The following is a 15,685-nucleotide window of genomic DNA, read 5'->3' on the forward strand; positions in this document are numbered from 1 at the left end:
TTTATCAAATAACTGTTTTGGGCTTTTCGGAGCTTTCTTAAAAAATTAAAGTTTGATAAACCTGTTCATTTGCGTTTTCACTATTTGCGGATTAAAAAAATTCGGCCCAATTTCTATTTTCGCAGTTAAACATTTCTTTATTCGCGGATCTAATAAGTACATACATAATTATAAAAGGATTGTAATAGATATCCAACCCAATATTCATTAAAATTGCTGTCAATTGGACTAATAAAAAAGTAATAAAGATCTTATGACCACTTTGCCTAAAGTATATTGTAAAATTATTTTGCCGAGGACTTTGATATAAGAAGGGGTGAAATCAACTTCATAATTCAAAGAATAAAGTATATTTTAAAATATCGCTATACCGTTCTATGGTAAAAAGGCTTAAAAAGCTCTGGAAACGTGACATTCATGTTGAAAAATCTCAGTGAGGGTATAAGAATGGCAAAGGAGCTTTTGTCAATGGAACGAAGTCTTATGTTTAAGCTGTGTTAGTCTAAATTAAAAGAGCTTTTAAAAATCACCAAGGAAGAGACTATTACGAAATTCTTCAAAACACGGGTTTGAGCCTTAAGATTAATCAAATGTTCAAAAACTTCAATTATATTATTTTTTTTTATTTAGTCACCTCGGAACGTATCCCCTATAATCTCGTGTAAATAACCATTCTGTTTTCACGGTGTCTGTACTTGCGGCATATTTATGGAACATATACCCCACGAATAAACAGCTTTTATTGTATAAAGTTCAAAGTACAGCATGTATTTTTTTTTGTTAAATTCACAATTATTGGAATCAAATGAGGTGTAAAATGATAACACCAAAACTAAATACATATTTAATTGAAGTATCATCATCATCTTTTTAGCCATAGGACGCCCACAGCTGAACATATGCTCACAGATTTCCTATAGCACAAGTGGGAAGCGACTTGCATCCAGGTCAGGCAGAAACGTTGACTGTCCACTATGTGTTTGGATGTCCAACGCTGGGCTTGCTGGTCCAAAGACTCCATTCCAGAACCGTAAGGCCCCAGACGCTGTCTTTGCTGCACGCTGTTTATTGCTGGTTATATTTAATAAAAATCCATTTGTGACTAGTATTATATTTACAATTACAAATATTTATTGCTCGTTTTGTCAATTTACATTATCTGTGCGTAATAAAGATTATTTGTGACCTTTCAGTATGTTTTAATTTAACAAAATTTCAAAAAACTTTTTTTTTCAAAAAAATTTCACTGCACGATTTTAAGAAAAAAATCTATTTTTTTGCGATATGATTTACATAGTACTTCGTTTAACGATCAAAAGTGGACAGATAAATAAGTTATTACATATTTAATGTGATAAAAATAAAATGGCACATATTTTATATCAGGCTTAATTTTTTCAATGCTAATTTTTGTTCAATGATAGTTAATTAAATATTAAATAGTTAATTATGTTATAGGTACTTTTTTCACTTTTTAATTAAGAGTTAACATATATGCGCCATTTTATTTCAACATATGTTTTGACGTAACAGCAAAAATGGCGGCACAAAAAGGCGGGAAGTAAAACTAACTTTGGTGGATTACTGTAAATGCTAAATTCACATTCTAAATTAACGCAAAATATAAAAACACAAGAATCGTAATAAAAAAATCAGTGGACATCTTTTTATAACATATTCAGTGATTCAAATATTCAGAACGATTTTTAGTATTTACACCTCGAAATCATAATGTAGATATACCTTGTATTGAAAGCGACTTTGTATGATTTACAATAAACTATTTTCTAATGTACAGAATCATGAAGAAATAAATTTATTAAATAAAAAAATCCTATTACAGTATGAAGGATTACTTTTTACTTGTAAATAATATCTGAGAAAATTATGCCAATAAAAAAGACAATGTAATAGCCGTAGAATGTCCATTCTTGAATAAAAGCCTCTGCCATTGATTTTTAAAAGTAATGGTTGGTTGTAGCCTGGATTCAGTCTTTCCACAACCGTAAGAAAGTCATCTGTCCATTTTGTCCCTGGATGGAAGTCTCACACTGTGCTTCCCAGTCGGTTTTTTCCATTGCTGAATCGTGAAAGCCAAGCAACCTGGCTTCTCCTTTTCCACTTCAAATTACCAATTCTTAAGTTTATTTCATTCCTCTGTGGATCTCTTCATTCCTGATCTGTCAAAATCCCAAGCACAGCCAGGTCCATGGTTCATTGAGTGACTAAGTTTTTCAATGAGGTCCGCAGTAAGGGACATTATAGGAGATGAAATTTGACACACATCTGGCTTGTTAAGTGGAAAATGACATATATATATATATATATATATAAATATATATACACACATACATATATATTTATACATATATAAAGTAGTAAAATTAAAAGTTAAATCCATATTGTTTGAATAGGGGTGAATAAAACTTGAAAACAGATTCATAGTAAGACTTGTCTGATGACCTTTCTTATCCATTTAAACAGTCAGCTGCCGTCATTTATATATTACCTTTACATATCCAGGCATATCCACGTTATCATCTACGTTTGACATAATTTTTAATAAATCTACCAACATATTCAAATCACTGATATAGTACCTACAATAAAAAGGCATTGTTTACAATTCATATTTCATATAGCTTAGATTCGAAAGAAATAAACGAATCGAATTACAGATAAAATATATTTAATCGATCTTATATCGATTTAAAATTGAAAAATTCGATTTAATTCTCTCGATTTTTAGTAATATTAAAATATATTGTGTTCGAATATAAGCTATTAAAATATCATTTTCATTGACAGATTTAAGAGGTATTGACAGGGTAATTAAAAATAGGTGTAACTAAACTTGACGATTTAATTTTTGGTATCATTGAGATAGGAAGTTGGGGACATATTTCCTCATTCTACTGCTGGGATCTTGAAACAGACTTTTGACGAAAAAAACCTGAAATGAAAAATCATCAATTCAGCTGTGGGTTGTTCACAGATGGACATGGAATCCCAATCCCAGTCTATATAAACTTCTAAACGTAACAAATACACGAACACGACGAACAAATAACAAAATACATAGTTTTTAATATTTATATATAGCAACATCTTTACCACGGACAACAATAGTAGATGGCGTTAGTTATTTACTTATTTTTTGTTTATGAAGGTGCTGTTTCCCCGAAGGCTTTTATAGCTTCCGCTTGGCCCTTTTTGTAATTTTTAGACGCTCAATTATGACAGATGTCAACATGGCGAATATTCATTTTGTTTTTAAAAGGCTTTTTAATAAATAAACTAGTAATTAGTCGCCTATTGTTTTAATCTTGCCATGCTATAGAGTATATATAAGTACATGAAGAAGCTGGGTTTCGGTTGAAGTTGATGCTGTTAGCCCGAAGGCTTTTACAGCTTCATCGAAACTGAGTTCACGGAGCGGAAGGGTCCGTGAACTTGAAAATAAAACAGAAGCCGGACAGACGCGTTCCAGTTGTACGATGACGTTCGCAAGTGAACCGCTCTACCCGAGTAGAGCTGTGTAGTGTTGATGTTGTGCATGCGGCTTGGTGCGGCAGCGTGGACCGCAGGCGAGCCGAGGATGGATCCGGATCCAACCTCGGTTCACCAACGCTATTCGCGGTTAGGAAGCGGGCGGCCGCTCTCTAAAAACGAGTGTGTTGATGGCGCTAGTAGTATATTGTGATAATAACACCTAAAACAATCTCTCGATTGTATTATCATAATCAATAAACTCATTCGAAATACATGACTATTACGTATTATATCTACATCTGATATCATGGATCACAGGATTCCAGCAATTGATTTGTTTGAAAGAAATCACCATTTGCAATATAATCGCCTTTATACATCTTTTGTTTTATTCTCATCGTTTTAAAGTTTGTAACCGACCTGCCAAAGGATTTCTGAACTATGTGCAAGTGATTAGATTTTTCAACTAATTTATATCCTTCACATCTGATTAGTTGGTTGAATATGTAGGAGTGGTCGTAGTACTGTAGCTTCTTAGTCTTCGGTTGTATCTTGTTTGTCGATTGCTTCTTGTTCGTCGGTTGCTTCTTGATCTTCAGTTGCTTCTTCCTGTGTTGACCGCACCTCCGCTAGCCCTTATAATGAGCGCGGAGACTCTCAACAGCGCGATGCAGATTTTCGTTGCGTCTACTGTGGCGCCATCTGTCATGTATCTGTTTCACTGCCGCCGCCGCCATGCGATTGACGGTCACGTGGGTAAGAGCTTGGTGTTTAAGTGGCGCGCGATATGCACGCCACAAATATATCAATTTTTCATTCGTATGAATATATTTCTTTATTAAATATATTGCGAGGTAACCTCCTACTGCAGGATATATACATCCTCCAAAGATATATATGAGGAGATATACCATAATCGACACGCATGGCTGACGGGTTGAAGATTGGAGCGTGGTATTATGTTACGCAGAGGTCGCTGCTGTTCGTCCTCTGAAAACTGATTTGTGAATGTCCCAAACCTTTGTAAATAATGCACAATGTATGAATTATATAAAAGTATCCCGGGAACCGGAACCAGCGACCTACGATCGCAATTCTCATTCCTCTACCACTAGTCTATCAATGCTTAAGCCATATATCAAAATTGATCATCACTACATTTTGATGATGTGAAACAGTGTAACACATACCTGGGTGATGCCGACCAGCAACATTACAGCAATCTGCCACAGAGACCATTTCATAACCCTGAAATGTAGATGGCGTCAGTGTATCTAGATATAACAGTCAAGTCTACTTGACCTAAATTGGCTACTGGTGAAGAACAAGAGAATCTAATCAGCGAGCCAGGAGACGCGGCATGGGTAGGCCTTACACCAAGTGGACTGACATAAGGTAAAATGAGTGACATTTGGGGCCATTTTGTAGAAATTAAGGAGCGTTCACATTGTGGCATTACTTTTGCGTCACCTGTTAGTAAGATCACATCCTATCTTTGGGTGATGTCTTGCAATGATGACTTACTATTAAATTGAGAATAAAAGAAAACTTTATAACTATATATTAAATACATTAACTTAAAATTTTACTAACAGGTGGCGCAAAAGTAATTGCATAATATGAACGCTCCTTAATTTCTACATAATGGCGCTAAATGTCACTGTCAATTGACATTTATGGTGTAGATATATAGAGAATTAGTTGTCAAAAAGCGATGGTATGACAAAATATTTAAAAAAAAGTTATATTCGTCGACACAGTGTTGGTAATTGTACAAGTCCACATCTATTAGTTTTTATAGTTATATATATATATATATGTTACTGATACATGTATCTATTGTTATATTTAATTACTGTGTTGATCAAATAAAGAAGCAATATACATATACATACCAGCTGTACCCTACGCTACCAATTAAAAGAAATTTGAAGGAAAGACTACACGAATATTCAATTCATTTTGACTCATTTTTTTATTAAAAAAAAACAACTTGGAAACCTTCGTGAGCTTATGCATAACAACTTTGCTTAATACTATGAGATGATTAAACGAATAGTTTACGGTTCTATAAAAGACATACATACAAAAATTCATATATACATACATATATATATATAAATATATATATATATATATATTTTTCCGAAGAGGTTTAAAAATACGTTTACGTATTATAGGGCCTGATGGTGGTGCCCCGTATGTCGGACTCGATCTAGACATCAATACCGACTAAAAACAATCCTCTCCCTTCGATATCCCTGGTCCCCGCGGCATGGCCGCTAGGCATTACTTCGCGGGGGGGATTTAGCCGCAGCTTTCTCTGATAAACTGGCTGTTCAGGTTAGCTTCCTTCGCTCCTGCTCTATTTTTCGCTATATATATATATATATATATATATATATGTACGTATGTATATGTATATATATATATATATATATTCAGGCGAGACAGAGGTCAAATACTTCGCCTGTAAAGTAAAACAGAACAAAAATAATATCAAAGACTATTCGACTCTTACCTGGAACACATATCTTCAGCCAAGTTCCTATCCCTCGCTTCGTGAGCTGAAAGCAACTCCTGCAGTCTCCGGGCGGCCGCTACGTTGTCTTTCACCTTCGCCACCGACTCTGAAATATCCTTGACCTTCATCATGTATGTTTCCGCTGCGTTCCCTGAGTTATATAGACAAAAAGGAAGGTAGAAAGTAAAATATAAATAGAAATAACATTAAATAGTTAATATATCTTTTAATATACCATCTAATATTACTATATCTAATAAGAACAACGATAGCACATCGGTAAGGACCGAGACTTGTGACCGTAGATAGCGGGTTCAATTCCCATGATACAGTACACCTATCTCCCGATTTACACGGAACTTGATTTACACGTTTTCGCTTTTACACGGTTTTCCAAATAAGTTTTTTTTTTGTTTTTATCGCACTCTATTAAATGCTACAGTGATTGAACACGTGTGCTGTGTAAACATTTCACGGGGAATCCCGAGCTTATGTGCTGACTTGCTGCACACGCGCACTGTGTTATCTACAGAAAATTGTATTTGAGTGAAAGTTTCACAGTTTCAGAAAGATTTAATTATCCATATTCGTTAATTACAAGTGAGTACATAATTTAGATTTTTATAAATAAAAGAAAACTGTTTCTGTAATATATTAAATATTTTGACTTGTCAATGTATTTTATTTTTATTTCTGTGTACACTTAAAAATATTGAAAAAAATCACAACTATTAAATAGCAAAATTATGCATTTTCTGCGAACTTTTCGATTTACACGGTTTTGACTTGGAAATTTTTAATTTTCGATTTACACGTTTTTCTCAGAAACGTATCTACCCTGTAAATCGGGGGATAGGTGTATTATAATTCACACTATGTGAATTAATTATATAGGGTTGCCACTGCTCACAAATAAGTTTTCAAAGGATGAACAGCAGCGCCCTCTACTTAACATAACACCACTGCGACCGGTAACCCGCCTGCCAGGCATTACTATATCTTATAGATTCAGGCAGACATGTTACATCCTTTTTTATTAGTGGGAGGAGGAAGCTAAACATTACTCCTGGGGATGCCATGTGGAGGGGTGAAACACGTGTTGAGTGATTTAACGTTGGTAGTTGTGTTTCGCATTGTTCGTCGCATTTATCAGGGGGCTGGCGGGCGGTGCACTTCATTGCACAACTACTGCTACATAGCGGAAGTAGCTATATATAAGTCCTTTTCTTAATTACTATATCTTTTATTGAAGCCTTGCAGTCGGCGCCTATGTTTATATACTTCATAGTTCAGCACACCGACCCGGTGATAGCTCACCCACAGACTGACATGACAGACCTTTGATGATGTTAAAATTAATTGGCGATTCAAAAGTGCCTGTATATTACCAACTTATATACTATATATATATATTTTGAATTTAGAATTTTTTCTGCTCACAATTCATTCACTTTTATGAATAGCAACAAATAATAAAAAACTTATGTCATTTTTTAAAAATTAATTAAAAGTAACAGAAAAACTCCAATTCACAGTACAGTAAATAACTTTATTTAACTTTTAACCCTTAATAGCCTAGAGTTTCAATTTTGATACCAATCTTTTAAACCGAATGTTCACATTACTATTAGTTTTTTTATAGGTTGGCTGTACGTATTTTACTGTTGTATAATATTATTTCCAACGAATTAAAAAAAAAAATCTATTTTTCCCCTCATCTCGACCCTCAAGCGAACACAGTAATATTAAAAAAAAATCACTTTCGTAAATCAGGCTATTAAGGGTTAATACTCTCATCGGCCAACTAGCATAGTTTCCACTAGACAACTTATCACATCGATGGCTATCGAACGACTGCCTGAGCTCCTGACTGAATAATCAAAACGCTGTTCCAACCTCACCATTCTCAATCCTTTCCGGAAGTTGTCATTTAAGAAAAATAAAACTATCTTTTATGAAATTATTACTAAAGCAACCGACATAGTCCAGAGGTCCAAGTTGAGTTGGCAGTGGTTCTGCCACATGGCGAGGAACAAATGGTAGCAGGGACCTTAAGGGTCTAAAGTGGAGGCCACAGATTGTCAAGCTCAAAGTAAGATGTCCATTAACATGGTGGACAGAAGACTTTTTAAGGAAGACGCTGGAAGCAGGCCTCTTCCAAGTGGTCTTGTTGAAAATCTATGGAAGATGTTTCTATCCAGCTGTGGACGTCCCATGGTTAAAATGATGAAAGATTTTTTGGATTTTACATTTCGAGTTGACGTTGATTTATGGGACACCGAATATATTCAGAGATAGAAATGTTCTCTTGTTTATTATTCCTCATCCCTAAAGATGGGCATGACCAATGTATTTACTCAAACCCAAAAGACCGGCATGTATACCAGGATAGACTAAATGACTAGAAATCTGACACATACCATAGTAATAGAAGTCCAAGGTGAAAATAGAGAATATATGAAATCACCTTACCCATTTCCATTTCCTTGTCGTCGTCGTAGTCTTTGTCCGAAGAGTCTTCCGTCTCGACCATCAGATCGAAGAATACCTGAAGAAGCACATTTATTATATAAAAAATTCTATTCTCGAAATATGGCGAAAACCTTGGCATCATATCACAACACTAGTGACATGTCATAACTGTCATTATGGCACAAGTAAATATTGTTGACAAGTACTTTGACAAATCATTACATGACTTCATAAAGACTTGTTCGTGATTGACATTATTTTATGTTAGATCGGTGTCATTGCTTTTGGCCAACTGACTAAAAATATTTTCAAAAATACATCAATTGTCGAATATTAACATTACTTGATGAGTTAGTTTAGTTATTTTCACAGCATTGTGGTTTATTGGTACGACGTATAACAGCAGATATCGATAAAATATTTCTAATACAATCTCATACATCAAAAAATCTAGAAGTAATAAAGGTAGAGACGGTATGATGGTACTTCTATATACATGGTAGACCAATGGTCGAGGACTGAGACTTGCGAATATTGGTTGTAGGTTAGATTTCTGGCTTACAAACAAGCTTCTAGAGCAGTGATTCCCAAAGTGGTCTATATCGACCCCTAGGGGTCTATGACAACCTGCAAGCGGTCTACGTCAGCGAAAAAAAATTTGGTGGTCCAGAAAATGAAAATGGGGGTCCACAATAGTGGATCTCAACACATACATTGATAGTACCTATTTACTTACATCATACTATTTTATAATATCAAAACAGATTGAATTTTCGCCAAATGTTGATAATATCTTATTAAAGCTTAAAGCTTGTTACATATATTTTACATAACAGATACAAACTTTTATTTTGAGTAGTTTTAAATTCAATTCAATTAATAAATGTATAAATTAACATGTTTTTACTTTAAGTTTTTAACACTAAACTTCACTATAGTTAGAAATTTACAGGAAATCAATATCAGGTAAGTAGGGGGTCTACCCAACACGGAAAAACATGACAAGGGGTCTACGACCCAAAAAAGTTTGGGGAACTGTTCTAGTGGGTTGGCAGCAGCATTCTTAGCATAACATAATACCACACTGCGATTACATACCAGCCTGGCAATTATGGTATATACCCACATAGATATCTTTGGGGGAGGCCTATGTCTTGCAGTGAGTGTCTACGAGCTGAACTATGAATCAGGTCTATGAATCTGAAGTCACCGTAAACTTATTGGGGTTGATAACATGAATTTATACAGTAAATGCGATCAAACCAATACTGATCAAAGTCTGTTAGATGTTTTTATTTATTATTGTATTATATTTATATTATGTATTAAACCTTATTTACTATAAATATATATGTTATATATGTATGTATGTATGTTTATGTTCGTTTGTTTGTAAATATGTATTTTTTGTACACATAAACTACCCATTATTAGTACTTTTACCTTTTCAATACTATGGTTGTCTGTAAGAGATCGCCTTGTGTGATAAGACCGGCCATTGTACTTTTTTGTATATTATTGTAAAACTTATTAAATGTATCTTAATGTGTACAATAAAGAATATTAAATAAATAAATGATTTCATCTTATTGTACTAAGTAAGAAGTATAAAGAGCATTCACTTACAGTTTTCTGACTGAAAGTGCTGAAACTATTGTCAAAGCAGAACCTATAATCTCCGTTCAGGGTTGAGGTGTGTCGATGAGCATTCTCCGGTTTTTTGTAATCAGCTACAATGATCCTACCCACGGGATCTGCCAACTGGAATGAGATATCCAGTTCCCCGTGAGTTGAATCTATTACCTGTAAAATTAATTCATCTATTTAAACCATTGATTTCCAAAGTGGTCTACATCGACCCCTAGGGGTCTATGATAACCTGCAAGGGATCTGCGTTAGCGAAAAACAATTTGGGGGTCCATGAAATGAAAATGGGGGTCCACAGACTGGACATCATTAGCCCAGGAGATTTAAGATTAACCCTTACAAAATTGACGCCAAATGTTGATAATTTATTATTAAAGCATCAGGTTCATCCTTCTCACTAAAAATATTGACTTATTGCCTATGTTATTTTATATATAGTTTATTTTACGTTTATTTAATGTTACGTATATTTTACATAACAGGTACAAAATTTTGTTTCAAGTAGTTTTAATTTAAATTCAATTAATAAATGTATAAATTAACATGTGATTTTCTTTAAGTTTTTAACACTAAACTTCACTACAGTTAGAAATTTACAGGAAATCAATATTAGGTAAGTAGGGGGTCTGCCAAACACGGAAAACATGGCAAGGGGTCTACAACACAAAAAAGTTTGGGGAACTCTGATTTAAACACTGTTAATACAAAGTATAATGGTGAATTTATATCAGTCTTTCTATACCAGTCAAAAGTTTGTGCAGCGCATAGGCAAATTTATAGAGGTAAATGGTATAAGTAAATATAATAAAAGAGAAGAATATTAAAATGACAAAAATAAATGAAATAAAAACAGGAACCAACGTTTCATATACTAATTTTAAGATATTTAATGGAATCAGGCGTCACCTTGCGAAAGTACATCCTAAGTAAGAAAATGACCAATATTTAGCCACTTCCGCACATGCTGTGATAGTCGTGCAACAAAGTTCACCGCCCGCCAGTCCGCTGATAAATGCGTATGCGGCAAACAATGCGAATCACACAACTGCCACCACCAAATTACTCAACACGTGTTTTACCCCTCCATGGGGCATCTTCAGGAGTTATGTTACACCAATTAGTATCAAACATAGAGTTAATTTTAAGAGATTGATATGAGCAGAACTGGTAGTCATGGGTAAGCACTCCACAAGGTGAATTGACATAGTCCATGTCGGGGTAACTCATTGAATATAGGCAGCGTTGGATCGATCATTGTCAAAATCTTTGTGAGAAAACGTTGCTTCTCACAGTGTAACCCTTCGGTTTAAAAGAAGAATGATATATGATCTTAATATCAATTGATCTGTTAACATAAGTTCTTATTTGAAACTCACTAAATTATGTATAGGTTACATCTAATATATAAAATTTCCATGTCATATTAGTTACCATACTCCTCCGAAACAGCTTGACCGATTTTTACCAAATTTAATATGCGTATTCAGTAGGTCTGAGAATCGGCTACTATCTATTTTCCATACCCCTAAGTGATAAGGGTTGTTTACCCTTAAAAAAAATTTTTAATTTTTTGATGAAATTTTTGGTTTTTACTTTTTTATGATACAACATACAAAAATACATACAACCCTAAATTTTCACCCCTCTATGATCAACCCTTACTTTTTTTTTAAATTAAAAAAACATATTTTTTTTTTGCAAAACAACGTAGATTAGCTAGTATACAATATATTCTAATATAAAACACTTAAATAAATAAATGCCAGATATTATAAAAGTACTAATGGGAACCCATAGTCCAATATGAGCTGCAGTAAAGCGTAACCCATACTACCACCTGACTTTTAACCCAGTTTTTATGTTATTATAGCCAGCTGTTAATGCCTGCAAATATTTTGTCCACACATATCTGCAATGTTCCTCATGAACTCTGAAATTCACGAAGCTCTGGAGATCAAAGCAGTAAAGGAGGAGATCCAGCGGTCATCTACTAATTATAAACCTCGGCTAGACAAACACCCAAATGACTTGGCTTCCAAATTGACTTGCATCCAGTACAAGAAACGTCTTAAACGCCATGACATCCAGAGACTCCATGCTCAATGGTGAACTAGGAGTGTCTCCCGCCGGGGAGACCCCTTCCAAGGCTATAACCACTCAACAAATCCGCTTATAGTTCTGGGACTGATCGCAGATGAAATAAGGAACACAGAAAAATATATATCTGCAATATTTCTCAGACTAAAAGTAGATTTGTTTTTTTTCCTTATCTCGTTTAAGACACTCCTTATCAGGAGATATGTCATTTGTCAAAGAAGGGCAGTCCCTTCTTTGACAAATGACATATCTCCTGATTTGTTCTACAAATAAAGCTAATTCTAGGATCTGCTAACATAGTTTTATGGTTTGGTAAAAATACAGCGTTTCCGCATTAAAGCCTTCAGCCAGCAGCGTAACTTCAAACATTACTTGTTACTACCAAAGATCAATCTCTATGTTTAACACATTCCATGCCAATGTATTTTAGAAGATTTTCCATTTGATGCCTCATCAGGCATATGCGACCCACACTTTAAAAATTAAAGAAAGTAATTTGAAACATATGCTTTACACTTTTTCAATACTGCAATTCTATAATTAGTGGAAAAAAGTTATAAATTTGAATATGCATTACATATGTGCATATGTGATGTTATCTATATTCAAGCCTACAATTCATTTGTTTAGGAATCCTTTGTTTTTCAATGAGAACTGCAAATGGCCTGAACGGAAAGAACAGTGAGGGTCATATACTCACCACATGGCAAGGAATGTATTAAGTTTTACTTATAATTCCAAGAGACAGTCACCAGAAGTATATTCAAACTGATTTTATGGTATATAAGTTATGGACAAAAGCATGGTTGCACAGACTTATTAAGACTAGGGGCCATTTGGGCAAATCATGAACTGATGGCGGGCCGGAAGTATAGGTAATTAAATTTTTTGGGTTTTTTTTTGGAATAGAATTTAAAAATAGAACAATATTTTTCGAATATACGAGAGTATTATTTTTGCTGTCGGCGGACCACCAGTATTCGACGAAGATTTAAAAGTAATGGTTTCTTTTACATCCTCCATAGAGTCTAAACATCAGATGACCTAATGATCTAAGCTAAAAATAATTTTAGGCAATATATATAATTAAAGTTACAATCAAACCATTTATTATCAATATAATACTCTCTTATCTAAAATACTATTACGGCATTATTATTTTGTTATACAATTATGCTGATAATACTGATATTCAATATATACCAGGGGTGGCTAAGCTCTTTGATAGTGTGGGCCATTTGTAGAAATTTGAAATACTTTTCGAGCCACAATTGAATACACATTTAAAACTTGCAAATGAATATTTTTTACAAAAATTATCTTTACTGAAATTATATGACAAAAGTACGAAATATGCACATTGAAGTTTGATATAATGCACATGTATATGACAGCACTTCTAATAATACTTAAGATGCCGGTTAGTTAATAATCAGTGTTTGGATTTCGCGAATGTTATGGTGGAACATTAATAATAATTATTCACATCAGTAATTTGTTTCTTTTTCCCAGGAGCTGATGACATAGGTTATATAAATTCAAATATTGAAATAATTCGAAAATCAATAGGAGACAAAAATAATTGTTTAAGGAGCCACATGTAGCTTATGAGCCACAGTTTTGCCACCCCTGCTATATACATTTTGGATATATATATATATATATATATATATATATATATATATATATATATATATGTATATATATATATATATGAAATATCTCATCTAAATTGCCACAGCGGTTAAAAGCAAAAGTCTATGGCATTAAAATATAGTCCCTTACTCAGGGCTTCATCGGCACACTCACAAAATCAGTGATGAGTTCAGAGATGGCTGCTATCGCCTTTAAGTTTCTGTAGTGAAGACCAGCTAGACCATAGTTTAAGATGTCAGCCCACATGGTGGACAAACAACTTGTTAAAGACATAAGAATAGTTTGAATGCAGACCGCTTCAAACCAGTTCTATTGGAAATCTACAGGGGAAGCCTATGTCTAGCAAAAGATATCTCGTGACTGAATGATGACAATATCTGAATTTACTAGGACACTTAAGATGTTTTCTGTGAGAAGGATAAAAGTATGCAATGTTAACTAGTTATAATTATTGTTAAAAATCCACAGAGTAACCAAAATAAGGTATTTATTAGATAAAAAAGGAACTTTCTGCTGATTCATCTCACAGGTCAATTGACTTAGCTTTCAGGCAAGAAGTGCCTGTGTTGTAGATTTCCAATAAGACTGGTTGCTTGCATCCAACATCTTTCAATCACCTTATAGGTGGATGTCTGATATTATACTTGCTAGTTTATTGTCTCCGCTCCAGAACTTTAAGACATCAGCAGACGTTACTTTGTAAGCTATGTGGCTTGCCTGCTACTGCTTAACTTCAAAATTTGCAGGACTATGCCGGTTTCAATGGTCTACAGATCTCATACTTGTTTCGTTCTCTAAGAGAAATATCGAGCATAGGCTGACTGATAAGGCATTTAGTTCAAAAGCATTTAACAGCTTATTCAATTTGTAGTTTTATTAATGTCATCCGGTTTTAATCGACAATGGTATCAATAAGAGATCGTTTTAATAAAATAAATATCTTTGCTTATAAAACCTTTGTCAGATTTGGCGGCAAAATAAAAGAGTTACCTGATACTCGACGTCGATTATTTCGTTCGGCAATACTTTTTGGTAGAAGCATTCAGTGTTCCCGGCTGGGACGGTAAAAGTCATATCTTTTTCGTAAGCGAACACAACGCTGAATATCGTCGCAACAAAAAAATAACGCATTGTCTTTAAACACAAATAACTCCTTTTATGGTATTAATGGACGCCGCCTTCGATATTTATGTGTTTGTTTTTTGTTTATAAATAGAAAATTTTTTCGTGCATAATATTTATAAGAAATAAATGATCCGGCGAAGGATGTGTACGTTCAGAAGTCAGATATAACAATGTCAATGTCAAATAATTTAAAAGATACATATTTTATTTGTCACGAATTAGATATTACTCGTATTTTATTGATTTGCGATAAAATTTACAATTAATTCTAATATTAAAGATTTTATACGTATTTATGTCTTTAAATTTTAAATTTGTATAAGGTTAATATAACTAAGATTTATTGTACTTAAAATAGTTTTTATTATAATATTTACATTTTAGTAAATATCAAAATTCGTAAAATTGGATTTTCACGAACTTCACATAGATTTTGAACATTACAAAAATTTATTTTGAATTATACACAATCGTTTTAAAATAAAATTCTAAAAATGCTGAATTAGATATTTAATAAATATGTCTATAAACCAGCGATGCCAATGTGTAGGGAGTTCCGCGAAATCGCTAGTCGATCGGGATTGATGGGGGGATTGCCACTATGCGGGGAAAATGAGAGGAATTTTATACTTATATTATATCAAAACGACCGGTAATTATTCTTTAGCCGTT

The 15,685-nt window shown here is 33.8% G+C and overlaps 1 protein-coding gene across 2 annotated transcripts; it reads right to left on the bottom strand.

The window, feature by feature from the left end:
* Window positions 1-1,108: 1,108 nt before the first annotated feature.
* LOC137926267 (transmembrane emp24 domain-containing protein 5-like) lies at window positions 1,109-15,160 on the bottom strand. 2 transcript variants are annotated; one of them, XM_068769860.1, is made up of 6 exons: window positions 14,879-15,160; window positions 10,115-10,291; window positions 8,489-8,564; window positions 6,014-6,122; window positions 4,683-4,740; window positions 1,109-2,953 (listed from the first exon to the last, which is right to left on the bottom strand). In XM_068769860.1, exons 1-6 carry the CDS (start codon window positions 15,017-15,019, stop codon window positions 2,876-2,878), a joined length of 639 nt encoding a protein of 212 aa, XP_068625961.1. In that variant the 5' UTR covers window positions 15,020-15,160; the 3' UTR covers window positions 1,109-2,875. The 2 variants fall into 2 exon arrangements, with proteins under 2 accessions (XP_068625961.1, XP_068625959.1); XM_068769858.1 differs by having other exon boundaries at window positions 6,014-6,167.
* Window positions 15,161-15,685: the final 525 nt, after the last annotated feature.

Source organism: Battus philenor, unplaced genomic scaffold (genome assembly GCF_028537555.1).
Source record: "Battus philenor isolate CCGP_79_NKW_IND1 unplaced genomic scaffold, ilBatPhil1.0.hap1 SCAF_29, whole genome shotgun sequence".
Lineage (NCBI taxonomy): Eukaryota > Metazoa > Arthropoda > Insecta > Lepidoptera > Papilionidae > Battus > Battus philenor.

Excerpts from the sequence above, each read along its gene's own strand:
- LOC137926267 (XM_068769858.1), bottom strand. The coding sequence starts at position 15,019 with ATGCGTTATTTTTTTGTTGCGACGATATTCAGCGTTGTGTTCGCTTAC. Across the intron at positions 10,292-14,878 it reads TAATCGACGTCGAGTATCAG|GTAATAGATTCAACTCACGG; the intron begins GTAACTCTTTTA and ends TTAATTTTACAG. Across the intron at positions 2,954-4,682 it reads TGCTGGTCGGCATCACCCAG|GTTTTTTTCGTCAAAAGTCT; the intron begins GTATGTGTTACA and ends TTTTCATTTCAG.